Below are 16,784 nucleotides of genomic sequence, written 5' to 3' on the forward strand. Positions count from 1 at the left end.
ACGGGTTCAGGCTGGGGAATATTTGAGCATGAGGTAAAAGTGTAACAAATCCAACTGGGAAGAGGGGGCCTGGGAAGAGGTGTGAGGAGGATGTTCCTGATGTCTAACCTGCGAACAGCCGAGGTGGAGGAATCCCCCCCATTGTCTAATCTGTCCTTAAATCCCCTCTCCTCTCGGAGATGTTTATTTGGTCCTGCCTGGTGGCGGCTTGGCCAGATGGCCTCTTGAGACCCTCCCAGCCTACTAGTTCTGAGTCTGTCTGGGGGATGGGGATGGACACGAGGCTAGAAAACGGCTCTGCAGGTAAATGGATTTTGAACTAACTGGGGGGCTGGGCAGAGAGAGGTTTCGTATGGGGCGAGCTCCAGCACCCACCCCAGCAATGATCCCCTGCAGGCAGACCCTTTCCCAGAGCCTCGGTGCTGTCCCACGGTAGTCACCGGGTTGTCAGCTCTCGCCGGGTGCACAGCGCCCGGGGGACTGAAGCCCCTTGGGATCTCAGCGGTTATTCAGGGTTCTCTTTCTAGCCCTTCTGGGTAGCAAGAAAAGCTGGACCCTGCCCCCTAAAGCTGCCCAGGCCGGAGGCCCAGGAGAAGACCCTCCCCAGCCCGTTTGGGTCCTGCCTGCTGGCGTGTGCACCTTCGGGTGGGGGATGCTGCACCCTGGGGTGGGGCTGGGGTTCTGGCCACGCTGTGCTGCTCTGGGCCCAGCAGCTGTGGGGCAGAGCTGGGCGTTAGGGCTCCCCAGACCTGCCGGGAAGTCTGCACCCCACAGGGTGAGACTCCCCCAGCCCCCTTTTCCCACGCGCATGGGGGGGTTGTCCCACTTCGGGGGTTAGGTGAAAATGAGGGGGGGTATTTACCCCGTGAGGGGGGTATTTACCCCACACTGGGGTGCTGTGGGGGGGGGCTGACCCGCATTAAGGGGGCTCTGGCTGGCTCCGCCCCGGGCAGGCTAAGCCCCGCCCCCGGCTCGGGGACTACATCTCCCAGCAGCCCCCGGGCCCGCGCAGGCGCAGTGTTGGCCTGGCGCACGCTGCGGTCCCGGCATGGCGGAGCCGGAGGCCTCGCAGCCCGGCCGGACCCCGCCGCACCCCCCGGCCGCTCCCGGCTCCGGGCCGGGCCCCGCGGGGGGCTCCAGTGACCCGGCCCGGCCCGGCCTGAGCCAGCAGCAGCGCGCGAGCCAGCGCAAGGCCCAGGTGCGGGGCTTCCCGCGCGCCAAGAAGCTGGAGAAGCTGGGGGTGTTCTCGGCCTGCAAGGTGCGGGGGGGGGGTGTTCTCGGCCTGCAAGGTGCGGGGGGGGGGGTGTTCTCGGCCTGCAAGGTACTGGAGGGGGCCCCCGGGGGGGGTGTTCTCGGCCTGCAAGGGGCGGGGGGGGGGGGGTGTTCGCGGCCTGCAAGGTGCGGGGGGGGCACCCGGGGGGGGCGTTCTCGGCCTGCAAGGTGCGGGGGGGGGGTGTTCTCGGCCTGCAAGGTGCGGGGGGGGCACCCGGGGGGGGGTGTTCTCGGCCTGCAAGGTGCGGGGGGGGGCGCCCGGGGGGGTGTTCTCGGCCTGCAAGGTGCGGGGGGGGCACCCGGGGGGGGGTGTTCTCGGCCTGCAAGGTGCGGGGGGGGGCCCGGCCTGCAAGGTGCGGGGGGGGGCGCCCGGGGGGGGTGTTCTCGGCCTGCAAGGTGCGGGGGGGTGGGGCTCGGCCTGCAAGGTGCGGGGGGGGGGGTGTTCTCGGCCTGCAAGGTGCGGGGGGGGGGTGTTCTCGGCCTGCAAGGTGCGGGGGGGGGGGTGTTCTCGGCCTGCAAGGTGCGGGGGGGGGGTGGACTCGGCCTGAAAGGTGCGGGGGGCGGGGTGTTCTCGGCCTGCAAGGTGCGGGGGGGGGGGTGTTCTCGGCCTGCAAGGTGCGGGGGGGGCACCCGGGGGGGGGGGGTTCTCGGCCTGCAAGGTGCGGGGGGGGGGGGCACGGGCTGGCAGGGGGGGGGGGGGGGCGCGGCCAGAACGGTGCGGGGGGGGGGGGGCTCGGCCTGCAAGGTGCGGGGGGGGGGTGTTATCGGCCTGCAAGGTGCGGGGGGGGGGGTTCTCGGCCTGCAAGGTGCGGGGGGGGGGGGTGTTCTCGGCCTGCAAGGTGCGGGGGGGGGGTGTTCTCGGCCTGCAAGGTGCGGGGGGGGGGGTGTTCTCGGCCTGCAAGGTGCGGGGGGGGGGGTGTTCTCGGCCTGCAAGGTGCGGGGGGGGGCCCCGGGGGGGGGGGGTTCTCGGCCTGCAAGGTGCGGGGGGGGGTGTTCTCGGCCTGCAAGGTGCGGGGGGGGCACCCGGGGGGGGTGTTCTCGGCCTGCAAGGTGCGGGGGGGGGGCTCGGCCTGCAAGGTGCGGGGGGGGGGGCTCGGCCTGCAAGGTGCGGGGGGGGGGGTGTTCTCGGCCTGCAAGGTGCGGGGGGGGGGGGTGTTCTCGGCCTGCAAGGTGCGGGGGGGGCACCCGGGGGGGGTGTTCTCGTCCTGCAAGGTGCGGGGGGGGGCAACCCGGGGGGGGTGTTCTCGGCCTGCAAGGTGCGGGGGGGGCCCCCCGGGGGGGGAGTTCTCGGCCTGCAAGGTGCGGGGGGGGCACCCGGGGGGGGGTGTTCTCGGCCTGCAAGGTGCGGGGGGGGCGCCCGGGGGGGGGTGTTCTCGGCCTGCAAGGTGCGGGGGGGGCCCGGCCTGCAAGGTGCGGGGGGGGGCGCCCGGGGGGGGTGTGCTCGGCCTGCAAGGTGCGGGGGGGGGGCTCGGCCTGCACGGTGAGGGGGGGGGGGCTCGGCCTGCAAGGTGCGGGGGGGGGTGTTCTCGGCCTGCAAGGTGCGGGGGGGGGTGTTCTCGGCCTGCAAGGTGCGGGGGGGGGGGGGGGTGTTCTCGGCCTGCAAGGTGCGGGGGGGGCACCCGGGGGGGGTGTTCTCGGCCTGCAAGGTGCGGGGGGGGGGGCGCTCGGCCTGCAAGGTGCGGGGGGGGGCACCCGGGGGGGGGTGTTCTCGGCCTGCAAGGTGCGGGGGGGGGGGGGTTCTCGGCCTGCAAGGTGCGGGGGGGCACCCGGGGGGGGCGGTCTCGGCCTGCAAGGTGCGGGGGGGGGCACCCGGGGGGGGGCGGTCTCGGCCTGCAAGGTGCGGGGGGGGGCACCCGGGGGGGGGGCGTTCTCGGCCTGCAAGGTGCGGGGGGGGCACCCGGGGGGGGCGGTCTCGGCCTGCAAGGTGCGGGGGGGGGCACCCGGGGGGAGCGGTCTCGGCCTTCAAGGTGCGGGGGGGGCGCCCGGGGGGAGCGGTCTCGGCCTGCAAGGTGCGGGGGGGGGGCGCGCCCGGGGGGAGCGTTCTCGGCCTGCAAGGGGCGGGTGGGTCCTTGGCCTGCAAGGTTCGGGGGGCACCTTCCCTGGCTGTTCCACCCCTGTGGGGTCACACGGAATTGGGAAGGGAGAGGGCAGGGCTGCCCCAGGACCCCGCACCGATCGCCTGGTCTGTCCCTGGCTTAGGCCAACGATGCCTGCAAGTGCAACGGCTGGAAGAACCCCAACCCGCCCACTGCCCCCCGCATGGACCTGCAGCAGCCTGTGACCAACCTGAGCGAGCTGTGCCGGAGCTGCGGACACGCCCTCGGTGAGGCCTGCCAGTGCCTTCCCCGGGCACGGGCTGGGGGAGCGTCGGGCTCTGCTCTGGTGGGCCCGGCAGAACGGGCCGGGGCTGCGTGTAGTGCTGGGCCTGCCTTCGCGGCTCCCTGGCAGGGCACCCGCTGGGCGATGCCCTGTGGTCGGTGCCAGGGTGTCCCCAGCTAAACCTCCTCTCCATTGTCTTCACTGCTCCCCTGTCCAGCTGACCACGTGTCCCACCTGGAGAACGTCTCGGAAGAGGAGATCAACCGGCTGCTGGGGATGGTGGTGGACGTGGAAAATCTCTTTATGTCGGTCCACAAAGAGGAGGACACGGACACCAAGCAAGTGTACTTCTACCTGTTCAAGGTACGGTGCGGGAGCAGCGGCTTCGCTCTGCCTTTGAGCCGCAAGCCTCCTCGGTGTAGCCATTAGGACGTCACGATAGACAGCGAAGGCGTCCAGTGTCCAGCCTAAAATCTGGCGCATCTCTGCCTGCCTCTGGTCTGGTTGCTGTTCTGTGCCGTTACTTTCCAGGGCACGTTTGGTTGAAGTCAGCTCTGAGGCAGGGATTCTGCTCTGTTCCATGGGCGCCCCTCTTCGTTCCTGCCCCATGCCCAGAAGCGTTCACAGTCCTTCTCAGTGATAGCGGCCCCAGGCTGTCCTCAAGGCAGGCGTCCCCTCGGCCTCAGGGCTGCGCCTTCCTGGAGCGAGTGCTCATTACTCCACCTTCGATAAATGGAGAGTTTGTTCCCTTCCTGGGGAAACAGTCTGCACGTGTAAAACAGCACGTGTTATGCACCGAGAATGCATCTGATTTGTGTAGGACCTAGAGTAACTATCCTGTTTGTTTGTATCCTGCCTGGCAAGGGATGGAACTCCGAATTCCTGACCCCTTCATGGCTATGTGTTTGGGGGGCTCAGAAGCCCCCGGTACCCTTCTTCTTGAGCGAGGAAAGCTAGTTTGTTGTTGCACGAGATTGAAAGAGCCACTCCTCTCCTAACCTGCGTCTTGCCTAAAATTCCTGGAGCCACAGCTGACCCCTGCTCCTTTATCGGTTCTGGGAACCGGTCACCAGGCCCAGGGTGCGGCTGGCGGGCCGTGGGGAGGAGCAGCGGATGGATTACATGAGATGTGGAGGAGGGTCTGTGTGTGGTCTCCGTTAGGCTTGGGAATAACCAGCCCATGTAGGGATCTGAGCCCAGTGAGCTGCTGATTTGTTACAGTGGTTCCCAACCAGGGGTACGTACCCCAGGGGGACGCAGAGATCTTCCGGGAGTCCATCAGCTTACCTAGATATTGCCTAGTTTTACAGCAGCCTACGCAAAAAGCACTAGTGAAGTCAGCACAAAGTAACACGTCATACAGTGACTGGTTTCCACTGCTCTAGATGCTGAAACGTAAGCACAATATTGATATTGCGATTGCTTTCGTTTATAATTATAGGGTAAAATGAGAAAATAAGCAGTTGGTCAGTAGCAGTGTGACACTTTTGTGATTTTGTGTCTGATTTTGTAAGCGAGTAGTTTGTAAGTGAGGCGTAACTCGGGGTACACAAGCCTCCTGAGAGGGGTGCCATTGTCTGACAGGCTGAGTGCCAGGGATTCATTGTATGTCTGGCACCCGCCTCAGGCAGCCCAACTGCAAGACTGGCTTAAAAGCAGAAGCTTTGCCGGCACCCCGGCCCCGAGCTGAGCCCCTGGGAGATGCACTGCCAGGGAAGGAGTGGGCCGATTCCCAGGCGGTGTAAATCGACACAGCCCATTAAAGGCACCAGTGGGGGATCTGGCCGGCTGCTCCTGGCCCGTCGCAGCTTTCGGTGGCTGCTGTAAGCCTGGCCGCTCTCCAGTCCCCGGTGTGTGACGTCCCCCTTGCCTCCCCAGCTGCTGAGGAAATGCATCCTGCAGATGAGCCGTCCTGTTGTAGAAGGGTCCCTCGGCAGCCCCCCCTTCGAGAAGCCGAACATCGAGCAGGTAACACCAGCGCTCTGTAGCGGCCGTCCATTGTCACGGTGACCCCAACGCCTGGGACACCCTCTGCTGGGACACGCAGCCGGCCCCGAGCTGACGGGTCTGCCTGGACCCCCCGGCGGCGGGAGAGGTGCTGGTGGGTTCCGATGACCCTCGTCTCAGCCTGATCCTGTGGCTTTTAGCTTCCTGGCGTCTCTTCCCCCTGCCTCAATAATCCTGTATAACGAGGAGCCGTTCCCTGCAGCTGGCTGACTTGTTACCCACCCAGGGTCTGGCCCGGACACGTCACTACGTCCGGTAGCAAACCGAGCCGCGTGTTCGGCTGCTCCCAGGAAGTCCATCCCCGGGGCCGGTGCTGGGCGCGGTTGTTTCTCGGGGCGGGGACTGCTCTCCCGCCCTCACCCGGGAAGTGGTGGATCGTCGTAAGTCCGGGGGCGGGGAGGGCTCTGGTGAAGCTTGAGGGACAGGGCAGGAATTGCCAGGCGGGGTCAGACCCGGCCCCGTCTTGTCCAGTGTCGTGTCTCCTGGCTTGGGCCGGTGCATCTCCGAGCCGCAGCACTCCGCTGCTCTGGTCCGGACCCTCGTGTTCCGGTCTGGGCTCCCTGCCGCCGCCCCTCGGTCCCAGCCCTGGTCTCGCTGATAGAGGCCTCCAGCTTGACCAAACCGGTCAGTGGGGATCTTGTCGTGTTGATAAATCACCTGGGAATACTCGTCCCGCTACACCCGATCCACAGCTGAACGTGGGTCTCGGCTGCTCCATTCCACACCTCCTGCAACTCCTCGGCTGCGTTAACCTCTCCTCGTGCAGCCCCCCTGCCCTGTGTTCATGCGCAGAGCAGCCCCGCGTCGGCTGCTGTGTCACACAGCCCCCCGCAGCTGGGGCCTGCCTTTGCCTCCCCTGACGCCTGCCGGCACCCTGCCCCCACAGGGAGTCTTCAACTTCGTCCAGTACAAGTTCAGCCACCTGCCCCCCAAGGAGCGGCAGACCATGTACGAGCTCTCCAAGATGTTCCTGCTCTGCCTCAACTACTGGAAGCTGGAGACGCCCTCCCAGTTCCGGCAGCGCTCGCAGAACGACGACGTGGCCACCTACAAAGTCAACTACACCCGGTGAGTGCTGGGGAGAGGGGCCGGTGCAGACCCCGTCCCGGCTCAGTGCTCGCCGACCGTTCGTTGCATGCTTAGCTTGTGCTCTGGGGGAGCTCTGACCCTGGCTCCCCTCACTTCACCTCCCCAGTGGGGGGATCTGGGCTCGCCCTCCTCTCCCGAGCTGGTCCTGATCTCCCCCACCGCACTCCCTGCTGTATTCCCAGCGATGAGCCCTGGAGATCCTGAGCCTGCTGCTCTTAAGCACAGCACCTGCTGCATCCCTGGAGTGCTGCCAGCGGCTCAGTACGGTGCACAGCTCACACCTGGGCTGGCCCGGCGTGTGGGGTTGCGGGTACTCGTGATGGTTCAGGGCCATGAAGCCAGCATGCCTTGCCCCGGCCGGCTTGGAGAGACAGCGTCGGTGTGCTCCACACTCCGCTGGGAAAGGTCCCCTGTCTCGACTACCCCAGCCGCTGCCTCTCTGCCCCCATTGCCCCTCCATTCCCGACAAGATGCAGCTGCTGCGCTTTGCATCTCAGCCCGTGACTGCCACCCCAGTCGTAACGCCAGCCCCTTGGGGGCGCTGGTACCAGCGTCCAGGTCCCTGGGAGTGTGCCCCCTTTCTCCCCCAGCTGGCTGTGTTACTGCCACGTGCCCCAGAGCTGCGACAGCCTCCCCCGCTACGAGACTACCCACGTCTTCGGGCGCAGCCTGCTCAAGTCCATTTTCACCGTCACCCGCCGGCAGCTGCTGGAGAAGTTCCGGGTGGAGAAGGACAAGCTGGTGCCGGAGAAGCGGACGCTCATCCTCACCCATTTCCCCAAGTAGGTGGGGCTGGCTCCCAGGGCGTGGGGCTGGCAGGGGTTAGCTGAGTTCTCCCTGGCCCTGGCGAGCCCAGAGGTGGCTGTGATGGGTGGGTCACGTCTGGTCTCTGCGTGCCAGGTCCCTGGGCCCTGCTCGCTGGGTGAGGCTCCTCCCCATGGGTACCTGCCCGTTAATCTGGATTGCCACGTGTGGCCCCACACTCCCCCCCATGCTGCTCAGGGTTGGCAGCTCTAATAATTGGAGATGTACCAGCTCCGGTGCAAGCGGGTGGTTTGCTTGACACGGCCCGTGGTCTGGGCTGCAGAGCTGGAGAGGACCTTGGAAGGTCATCGAGTCCAGCCCCCTGCCTTCACTAGCAGGACCAAGTGCTGATTTTTGCCCCAGATCCCTAAGTGGCCCCCTCAAGGATTGAACTCACAACCCTGGCTCTAGCAGGCCACTGCTTAAATCACTGAGCTATCCCTGCCCCCCAATGCGGCCATGCCACTAGCCTGCCAGCTGCTGGCTAACCTGCCCCGTCGCCCGCCCTGCCCAGGTTTCTGTCGATGCTGGAAGAGGAGATCTACGGGGAGAACTCGCCCATCTGGGAATCTGACTTCACCATGCCGGCCACGGAAGGCGCCCAGCTGGTCCCGCGCCCAGGTACTTGGCTGGGAAAATGGCCGAGCGCCCTGGGAGCGATTGAGCTCGTGCCACGCCAGCTCCGGTGCAAGCGGGTGGTTTGCTTGACACGGCCCATGGTCTGGGCTGCAGAGGGCCAGTGCAAAGACGTCCTGTCCAGGGCCAGGTGGGCATCACCCCCGGGGCGGGAGGCTGTGGGTTTGGCTAGTGAAAGGCTCCGTTCTCATTCCCAGCAGCCGTCAGCACCGTCGCCGTGCCCAGCACCCCGATGTTCAGCAAGAAGCTCAGCAGCAGCAGCTCCTTGTCCTCCATGAGCCTGGATGCCAGCACGGCCGAGCCCGTGCCAGGTAACGCCAGCCCAGCTGTGGGTGCGCGGAGGGGCTGAGGCCGCCCCGGGGCCCTGCTGGGTGGCACAAAACTTTATGGCCCCAACGCCTCTGGGACTGGCCGGGGGCTAGTGCCCGAGGACACAGCGCCCTGGGAGGGGTCAGCCTCCGGCCAGCGCCACCTCCCCTGGAGCGAAAGGGGCAAAGCGCTGCCAGACCAGGGGGATCCGCAGTTAACCCTTGAGAGTCCATGGGGTTGCTCGGGTCTCAAGTGTGGGCTGGGGGAGGGATCTTGGGGGGGCGGGAGGGGGCGCTGCAGTGAGCAGGCAGGTTCTGCCCTCGTGGTACGTGTGGACGGCGGATGCCCGAGTGGATTGTCGTCAGCCAGCTTGGGAACAGCCTGCGCCCGCCGTTCCCTGTCACCCTGACACCCCTCGGTCACAAGCCGTTCAGCTCAGAGGGGGAAGTGAAAGACCCCTCGTCTGTCACCCGCTCCCCGAGCATAGGCTGCCTGGGGCGGGACGGGGACGCTGTGCCCGCTTCCCTGGCAGGCAGCGCCACGCAGGAAGCCATGGAGCACCCAGTCAGCCCGACCCGGCACCCTGGGGGGCAGAGGGGGCAAGCCCCTTGCGGGGTGACACGCCTCAGCTGCACCGGTTCCCGCGGGCCCCAGCCCTGCCGAGGTCTGGCTGCTGCTGCAGGGTCCGGGTGCGGCGGCTCCTGTCTCCCTTGCTGTGCGGCTTGGCGGGAGCCACGCGGGGTGGGAGATGCAGGGACGCGAGTGGCCCGTGGCCCTGCCGGCGTGACCATCCTCTGCTGCCCGAGCAGGCGAGAAGCGGAAGCTGCCCGAGGGCCTGACGCTGGAGGACGCCAAGCGGATCCGGGTCATGGGCGACATCCCCATGGAGCTGGTCAACGAGGTGATGCTGACCATCACGGACCCGGCCGCCATGCTGGGCCCGGAGGTATGGGGCAGGGAGCTGCGGGGATGTCTCCCATCAGCACTCGCCGGCTCCCCACTGGGCGCGGGCCCGGCAGTGCTGGGCCAGGGTTGCTGGTGACAGTAGGAGCTGCCAGCCCTTTGGAGCGGCGGTGCCAGACCCCGTGCTGGGGCCTGGCGTGACTGTTTGGGGAGCGGGGGGGAGAGTTGGGTAAGTGGGTGGGGCGTTGTCCCTTACGCCCCCCGCTCCGCCCCCAGACCAGCCTGCTGTCGGCCAACGCGGCGCGGGACGAGACGGCGCGGCTGGAGGAGAGACGCGGCATCATCGAGTTCCACGTCATCGGCAACGCGCTCTCGCAGAAATCCAACAAGCGGATCCTGATGTGGCTGGTGGGGCTGCAGAACGTCTTCTCCCACCAGCTGCCCCGCATGCCCAAGGAGTACATCACCCGCCTCGTCTTCGACCCGTACGTGGGGCGGGGGGGCTGCTCCGGGGGGCCGGCTCCGGCTCCGTCGCGATCCCGGCTCGCGCAGGAAGTAGACGGCCCCGGTTCGCTCCCTGCGTCCTGGCTGCACCGGAGGCCCAGGCCCAGTGCAACCCCAGCAGCTGTGGGGGGCGGGGGAACGGTCTGGGCCCCACATCCCTGCCCAGCCCCATAATATTAACTCAGACGGGGCCGTTCCTGCCTGAGCTGCACACGCCTCCCCCACTACTGCTGCAGCGACTGATGGGGCTGGGGATAGTGCATTGAGTGGGGCCCCCCCAACCCCCTATGTGACTCTGGCTGTGCCTTTCCCGGCAGCAAACACAAGACCCTGGCTCTGATCAAGGACGGCCGGGTGATCGGGGGCATCTGCTTCCGGATGTTCCCCACCCAGGGCTTCACGGAGATCGTCTTCTGCGCTGTCACCTCCAACGAGCAAGTGAAGGTGAAGGCAAAACCGCAGCTCACCTGGCGGGGGCCATGAGAGAGAACAGTGGGGAGCCCAGGGCTGGGCTAGCAGGGGCTGCGGGGCGGGATTGGGGGGCCCTGGCAGAGCTGGGGGGAGCCCAGGGCTGGGCAGCAGGGGCTGCGGGGCGGGATTGGGGGGCCCTAGCAGAGCTGGGGGGAGCCCAGGGCTGGGCAGCAGGGGCTGCGGGGCGGGATTGGGGGGCCCTGGCAGAGCTGGGGGGAGCCCAGGGCTGGGCTGGCAGGGGCTGCGGGGCGGGAGTGAGGGGCCCTGGCAGAGCTGGGGGGAGCAGGGGCCAGCGGGTTGGGATCGTGGGGTGCTGGCAGAGAGGTTTGGGTGGGCAGCCCAGGCCTAGGTAGCAGGGGGAGGCTGCAGGCCATGGCTCTGCGGCCGCGCTGGCTGCGAGGGAGGCAGGAGCGGATGCTTTGTCCCGGCCGTGGGGAGCGCAGCCTCGTGGACAGCGGGACTTCCCCCGAGGCCGGGCCGGGGACCATGTTTAACGCTGGCTGTTCCTGCGGCCCAGCAGTCGCTCTGCTGGGGTCTGTTCCCCAAACACGTCTCGGGGCAGGGCCAGCCTGGGGCACCTCCCCACAACCCCTCCCTGAGAGGCTGAGCCCCGCCTGCCCCGGGGCGTCTGCCTGACGGGCGCCTGTCTGCCTGCCAGGGGTACGGGACGCACCTGATGAACCACCTCAAGGAGTATCACATCAAGCACAACATCCTCTACTTCCTGACCTACGCCGACGAGTACGCCATCGGCTACTTCAAGAAGCAGGTCCGGTGCCGCCTGCCCCCGCCCACCTGGGGGGGTGCCCTAATCCCCCCCCCAATGGTGTCGCTCGCTCTCACAACCCCCCTGCCTTTCCAGGGCTTCTCCAAGGACATCAAAGTGCCCAAGGGCCGCTACCTGGGCTACATCAAGGAGTACGAAGGGGCGACGCTGATGGAGTGTGAGCTCAACCCCCGCATCCCCTACACCGAGCTCTCGCACATCATCAAGAAGCAGAAGGAGGTATCCTGGGCGTGGGGGGGCTCCGCTCGGCCTGGCTCCTCGTGCCAGCCACACCCGCGCTGCCGTAACACCTTGGCGCTAGTGCAGGGGAAGGGGTAACGCTGCTGGCCCAGGAGGCTGCTGTCCTGTGAGCGCCCCTCTCGGGCAGCGTCTCCGTGGCCCACGCGGCTCCCAGCACGGCTTTGCCATGTGTGTGCTAGTCACGGTCCAGCACCCGCCTCCGTCAGACCCGGAGCCGCTGCCTGGCTCCGGCTCGCCCTGGGCGAGCCCCGCTTCCCTGCCCCGGGCACAAGGCAGCCTTCAGGGCATTGGCTGCCCCGTCCCGCGGGCACGGCCCTGCGCCCGGCTCCCCCGCAAAGGCCTGAGGGTGAGGGGAGCGGGCGTGGACCAGCCCCGCTCGCTTCTAGCCTCTGCCGCTCCCACCGCAGATCATCAAGAAGCTGATCGAGAGGAAGCAGGCGCAGATCCGCAAGGTCTACCCGGGCCTGACCTGCTTCAAGGAGGGCGTGCGACAGATCCCGGTCGAGAGCATCCCTGGAATCCGTACGTTTGGGCCACAAACGTCTGCAGCCCTGGAAGGCTCCGGCAGCAGGGCAGGCCTCTGACTGCTCCCCACCACCACCACCACGGCCAGCGCCTGTCACTGCGACTGTAGCTACCCACCTAGCGCCTGTGCGCTCGGCGTCACCTTGCAAATAGTCTCAGCTGCGGGCAGTGCTGCTGCCACCCTGTGGCCAGGCTGTGCCACTGCACTCTCCTCTCTGCGGTGCGCAGCATCCGAATGGGTCCGGGTCCGGGCTGAGCCGTTCAGGGGGTGGTGGCCCCTGCGCTGGGGGGTGAGGCTGGGCAGTGGCTGGGCAGCGGCTGGCTCTGCCCTTAATGCCGTAACACAAGCAGGTGCCTCAGGAAAGAGCAGAGGGGTCGACTGGCTCTGCAGCCTGCCGCCTGGCAGTGGCTCTGATCTGTGCACTGGGAGAGGAGCAGAGCTGGCATCCCAGCCTGGCTCTGTGCGGGACTAGTACAGCTCCTGGCGCGGCTCCGTGGAGCAGTGCGTTCCGGGGGCAGCGGAGGGGTGGTCGTGGCCCTCGCAGCCAGCTTGGGGGTCACGGAGGCAGAGTGCTGCCCAGGGACTGCGCTTGGGGAGGGGATTGGGACTCGGTTGATGGCGAGTGAGCCAATGCCTCTTCCTGCCTTCCAGGAGACACGGGATGGCGGCCGCTGGGGAAGGAGAAAGGGTAAGTGCCGTTCCCAGCCCTGCGTCCGTCGCTGCTGGCCCGGTTTGCTCACCAGGGGAACTGGGGGGGTTGGGGGAGCAGCGGCACAGGTTCCCCCCCCCCCCGGTCAGCAGCCCGGGCCGAAAGGCGCGATTGCCTGGGGGCTCTGGTGCTGCTCCCTAGCCTGGCAGATGGTGCAGGGATGGCCCGAGGCTGCAATCCATTCTCAGCATCCCGGCAGGGTTCCCCAGGCTGTCGGACCTCGAGGCAGCAGCATCTGGGCCGTAGCTGTGTGGGAGCAGTCGGGGGACACGTGGGCTGAGGCTGGTCACGCCGCCCCGGGGGTCCCTGGCAGGCTGCTGCCCTCAGCACAGCGGCAGCGTGTCCTGAGTGCCCTAGGAGGGAGGCACAAGTCTTCCCCCACAGTGGGGGGGCCAGGGGCTCGCCTAGCCGGTGCCCGCTCACCTACGGGTACTGGGAGGGGACAGACGCTGTGGGTGCTGACCTCATCTGCCCCCTTCTCCTGCAGGAAGGAGCTCAAGGACCCAGACCAGCTGTACAACACTCTGAAAAACCTCCTGGCCCAGATCAAGGTGACGGAGCACGGGGGGCAGCTCCCCTGGGGTCTCAAGAGCTTCCGTGGGTCCGTTAGAGCCTCCCCGCCTGGCACAAGCCAGTCGCCAACCGGGGGCTCTGAGCGGGTTCTCCCAGCTCTGCGGGGGGGTGTCTGGGGCCAGCAGCCGGGGCACAGGCGCCTGGGCTGGTTCTGATCCGTGGTCCCTGAGCCCAGGGCATCTCGCTCTGTCTGAGCTCCCTGTGCTCAGGGTGGGGCCAGGAGCCACGCGCCTCCCGGGCCTGGTTCTGGAGGGGGAGGGGAGTCCAAGCTGCCCCCCCCCCGCATGAGGCTCTGACTGCCCCTTGCTCCCCACAGACGCACCCCAGCGCCTGGCCCTTCATGGAGCCCGTGAAGAAGTTGGAGGCCCCTGATTACTACGAGATCATTCGCTTCCCCATTGGTAGGTGGCTGATCTGCCCGAGGCCCATGCGGCCCTGGCGGGGTGGGGGTGAGGCCAGCGTGGGCTGTGTGGGGTATTCATTGGCAGTGGGGGACAGCACTCCTGGGTCCTATTTCGCCTCTGGGAGGGAAGTGAAATCTAGTGGCTGGAGGGGGGCTGGGTTCTGCCCTCTCCTGTGGCAGGCGTACGTGGAGTTCTAGTGGCCAAGGCGGAGGTGGGGAGCCCGGACTCCTGGGTTCTGTTCCTGGCTCTGTCGCTGGCCCGTTTCCCCTCTGCGGGGCTGAGGGTGCTGGGACCCGAGGGGTGGGGGAACCCAGCCAGCCGCGCGCTGATCGCTGCCCCCGCAGACCTGAAGACCATGACCGAGCGCCTGAAGAATCGCTACTACGTCACCAAGAAGCTCTTCATCGCCGACCTGCAGCGCATCATCACCAACTGCCGGGAGTACAACCCCCCCGACAGCGACTACTGCAAGTGCGCCAACACCCTCGAGAAGTTCTTCTACTTCAAGCTCAAGGAGGCCGGGCTCATAGACAAGTAGGGGCTCGGGGGGGCCCTGGCCTCACGCTCCCCTTGTGCCCGCAGCCCCGGGCCGAGGCAGCGCTTCCTGCCGAACTCTCCCAGGAGGGGCTGGGGGGCTTCTCTGAGCCCGGCTCAGCTGCTGACGGGTGGAGCAGGCCAAGGAGCACGTGGCCAGAGTGTGGGGCCAGCTCCCCTCCCGCTGCTGGGGGAGGCCTCTGGGACTCACTGGCCTCTCCCCTGGGCGCCACCAGGAGAGGAGCGGCCCGGGGCCCCTCTGCACCAGTCGACACTCTGCCCGTGGGTGTCTCCGCACGCTCGGCACCTCGCCCTGGAGGCAGAGCCCTGCCCGCATGGCACCGGGCGCCACAAGGTTCAGCCAGGGCATGGACCTGCTGGGCTGGAAATTCCAGCAGGGCAGCCCAGGCTCCAGTGCTGAGCCGCCCCACCCCGGGCGAGCCGCACCGCGTCTCTCTGGCCTGGGGGTGTTCACGGGCTTGGGCCAAGGCTGCCCCACCCCCCGGCCTGCGCACACAGCACGGCTCTGCGTTGTGGGGCTGAGGCCCAGCCCCCGCTGCCCCCAGAGCCCAGCTGCCTGCTCCAGCCCCTCTGCCTCCTGCCGCAGCCTGGTGTGTTCCCTTGGGCTCCTCGTCCTGCTCACCCCCGTGCTCCACATGCAGCATCCGGCCCTGCCGCTCACCACGTGAATGTAGAACGGGGGGCGGTGTTCTCCCCTGCCGGCCGGGGGGCTGCCCCCCTCTGGCCTTGCCTGCGTTCCGGGGCTCGGCTCCAGGCTGTGCTAGGTGGAGGTGATCGGAGGGGTCTGTATCAGCTCTCAGCCATTCCTCCCCCCCCAGCTCGGCCTGGGGCCCGTCCTCTGTCCTCTCCTGCCCTGGCCGGGTCCCCTCGGGCTGGGCCCTGGGCTGCCAGCCCTGCCCCCTGTGCTGAGCCATGGGGCTAGTGTCACTCCTGCTGGGGCCCCTGCGCTGCACCAGGTGCTGACCCCATCCCCCCTGCTCTGTGCTCCGGGGTCCTCCCCGCTCCAGTGCACTGAGCGCTGCAATCCTGGGGGGGGTGGGGACTGCTGCGCCATGGGGCGGTGCCCCTGCATTTCAGTGGGGCTGGGGCTGCAGGGCCGGGGGCAGGGCATTTCAAAGGGGGGTGCAGTGGGGTGACAGCTCAGGGGAATTGGGTCCCAGGCTGGAGCCGCGTGCTGTGCCGGGGTGAACAGGGGTTAGTGGGGTGAGTGGCTAAACCAGGCCCCCACCCTGCTCCTTCCTAGGGGGCCTGAAGGGAGTCCCCTGGGCAAGGGGATTATGGGCCATGGGGCTGCTTCTCACAGCCGGGTTACTGGCCTGTCCTACGACCCCTCCTGCCTCCCCTCCGTGGCAGGGGGCCCCTGAGTCGCGGCAGAGCGACAGGCCCCCGTGACGCAGAGCTGCTCCCTGCGGCAGGGGGCCCCTGCAGCTCCTGGCCGAGACGCAGGCAGTGACGTTTTCTCCCCGCACTGGAGCAGCAGGAAGAGCAGCCAGGCCGCAGAAGCATTTTGCTGTCACGTTCCACTCACCCTGCCCCCCGACTGGTCACTGTTGCCTTATTCCCCCCGCACTGGCCTGTCCCTCGGGCGCGGCCATGGGGCTGGCCCATCCTCCCAGTTCATTGTTATTTTCCTTTATTTTTTTTAAATAAATGTACATGGCCCCCGTGAAGCACCTGCCTGTCTCCTGGTGTACTGGGGCCCCAGCAGCAAGGCATTGTGGGTGGGTAGCCCCCCCGGGTCCCTGCTGAGATGAGCATGGTGCTGCTGTGTGCCAGCCTGTCACCCCTTCCACTGCCAGCAGTGCCACCCCCGCTGCGCCAGCCCTGGAGATGGTCAAACAGCCTGCCAGGTGCTCCCTTCTCGCACCCCTAGCCAGGGGGCAGCTTCTCCCTGGGCCCTGACTCAGCTGGGAGCCTAGGGCAGGGAGCAAACCCTCCCCCCACGTGCTCCGCGGTGCCCGCTGCCCCAGCTCAGAGTTAATCGTGGCGCGGCGCCGCTTGGTGCTAGGACGCAGGCTGGGCGCGTGGGTAACGTGGCTGCGCTCTGGCTGGGGTTAGCACCTGCTGCGTGGAAGCCAGAGTCATGGCTGGCTGCTCCTCCACCACTGCCCTGCCCTGCTCTCCCTGGCACACCTGCCTGCAGGGTAGTGTCGCCTGCCAGCCACGGGCCCAGCGGGGCTCAGGGCCCTGTTGTGCCACCTGCTGCCGTGAGCCAGCACGAGGCTCTGCCCCAGAGCTCCCAGGCTCAAGCAGAGCTGGGGTGATGGGACTTGCCCAAGGTCGTGCATGAGGGCGGTAGCAGAGCTAGGAACTGAGCTCCGCCCACTGCATCCTGCTGCCTTTGCATGTTGTGAGTGGCTAAGTGCAGCAGCATAAGGATGAAGGTGGCGGCCGGTGCCTGCACAGAGAAATCTGCTGCAGGTGCCACTAAACAGCAGCTGGGTCAGTATGGCTGGGCCTTGGCATCCTTCGTTCAGGCTACATAGGAGGAGCAATTAAATACCCCAGCATGTAGTGATAGCTGGAAACAATAGGAGGTCACCACCCATGTCCCTAGGCCCCAGGCTGGAGCTAAGTGGTGGGGTCTGAGGGTTCCCCAGGCCTGATGGCAGCGGCGGGGGGTTAGGGCTGGTTGGCTGCAGCTGTGTGCGAGGGAGCAGAATGCCAGGAGAACGG

The 16,784-nt window shown here is 67.4% G+C and overlaps 1 protein-coding gene across 2 annotated transcripts; it reads left to right on the forward strand.

Moving 5' to 3' along the window:
• Window positions 1-1,025: 1,025 nt before the first annotated feature.
• On the forward strand, window positions 1,026-15,778 carry KAT2A (lysine acetyltransferase 2A). Of its 2 annotated transcripts, none has more exons than XM_044999849.1 (18): window positions 1,026-1,258; window positions 3,472-3,595; window positions 3,809-3,954; window positions 5,470-5,559; window positions 6,485-6,666; window positions 7,278-7,469; window positions 8,006-8,112; window positions 8,325-8,438; window positions 9,246-9,382; window positions 9,616-9,824; window positions 10,161-10,287; window positions 10,973-11,083; window positions 11,177-11,320; window positions 11,749-11,863; window positions 12,519-12,555; window positions 13,064-13,127; window positions 13,466-13,550; window positions 13,898-15,778. In XM_044999849.1, the coding sequence occupies exons 1-18, from the start codon at window positions 1,049-1,051 to the stop codon at window positions 14,089-14,091; spliced, it is 2,388 nt and encodes a 795-aa protein (XP_044855784.1). In that variant the 5' UTR covers window positions 1,026-1,048; the 3' UTR covers window positions 14,092-15,778. The 2 variants fall into 2 exon arrangements, with proteins under 2 accessions (XP_044855784.1, XP_044855785.1); XM_044999850.1 differs by having other exon boundaries at window positions 8,328-8,438.
• The last annotated feature ends 1,006 nt before the right edge of the window (window positions 15,779-16,784 follow it).

This window comes from Mauremys mutica, chromosome 25 (genome assembly GCF_020497125.1).
Source record: "Mauremys mutica isolate MM-2020 ecotype Southern chromosome 25, ASM2049712v1, whole genome shotgun sequence".
Classification (NCBI taxonomy): domain Eukaryota; kingdom Metazoa; phylum Chordata; order Testudines; family Geoemydidae; genus Mauremys; species Mauremys mutica.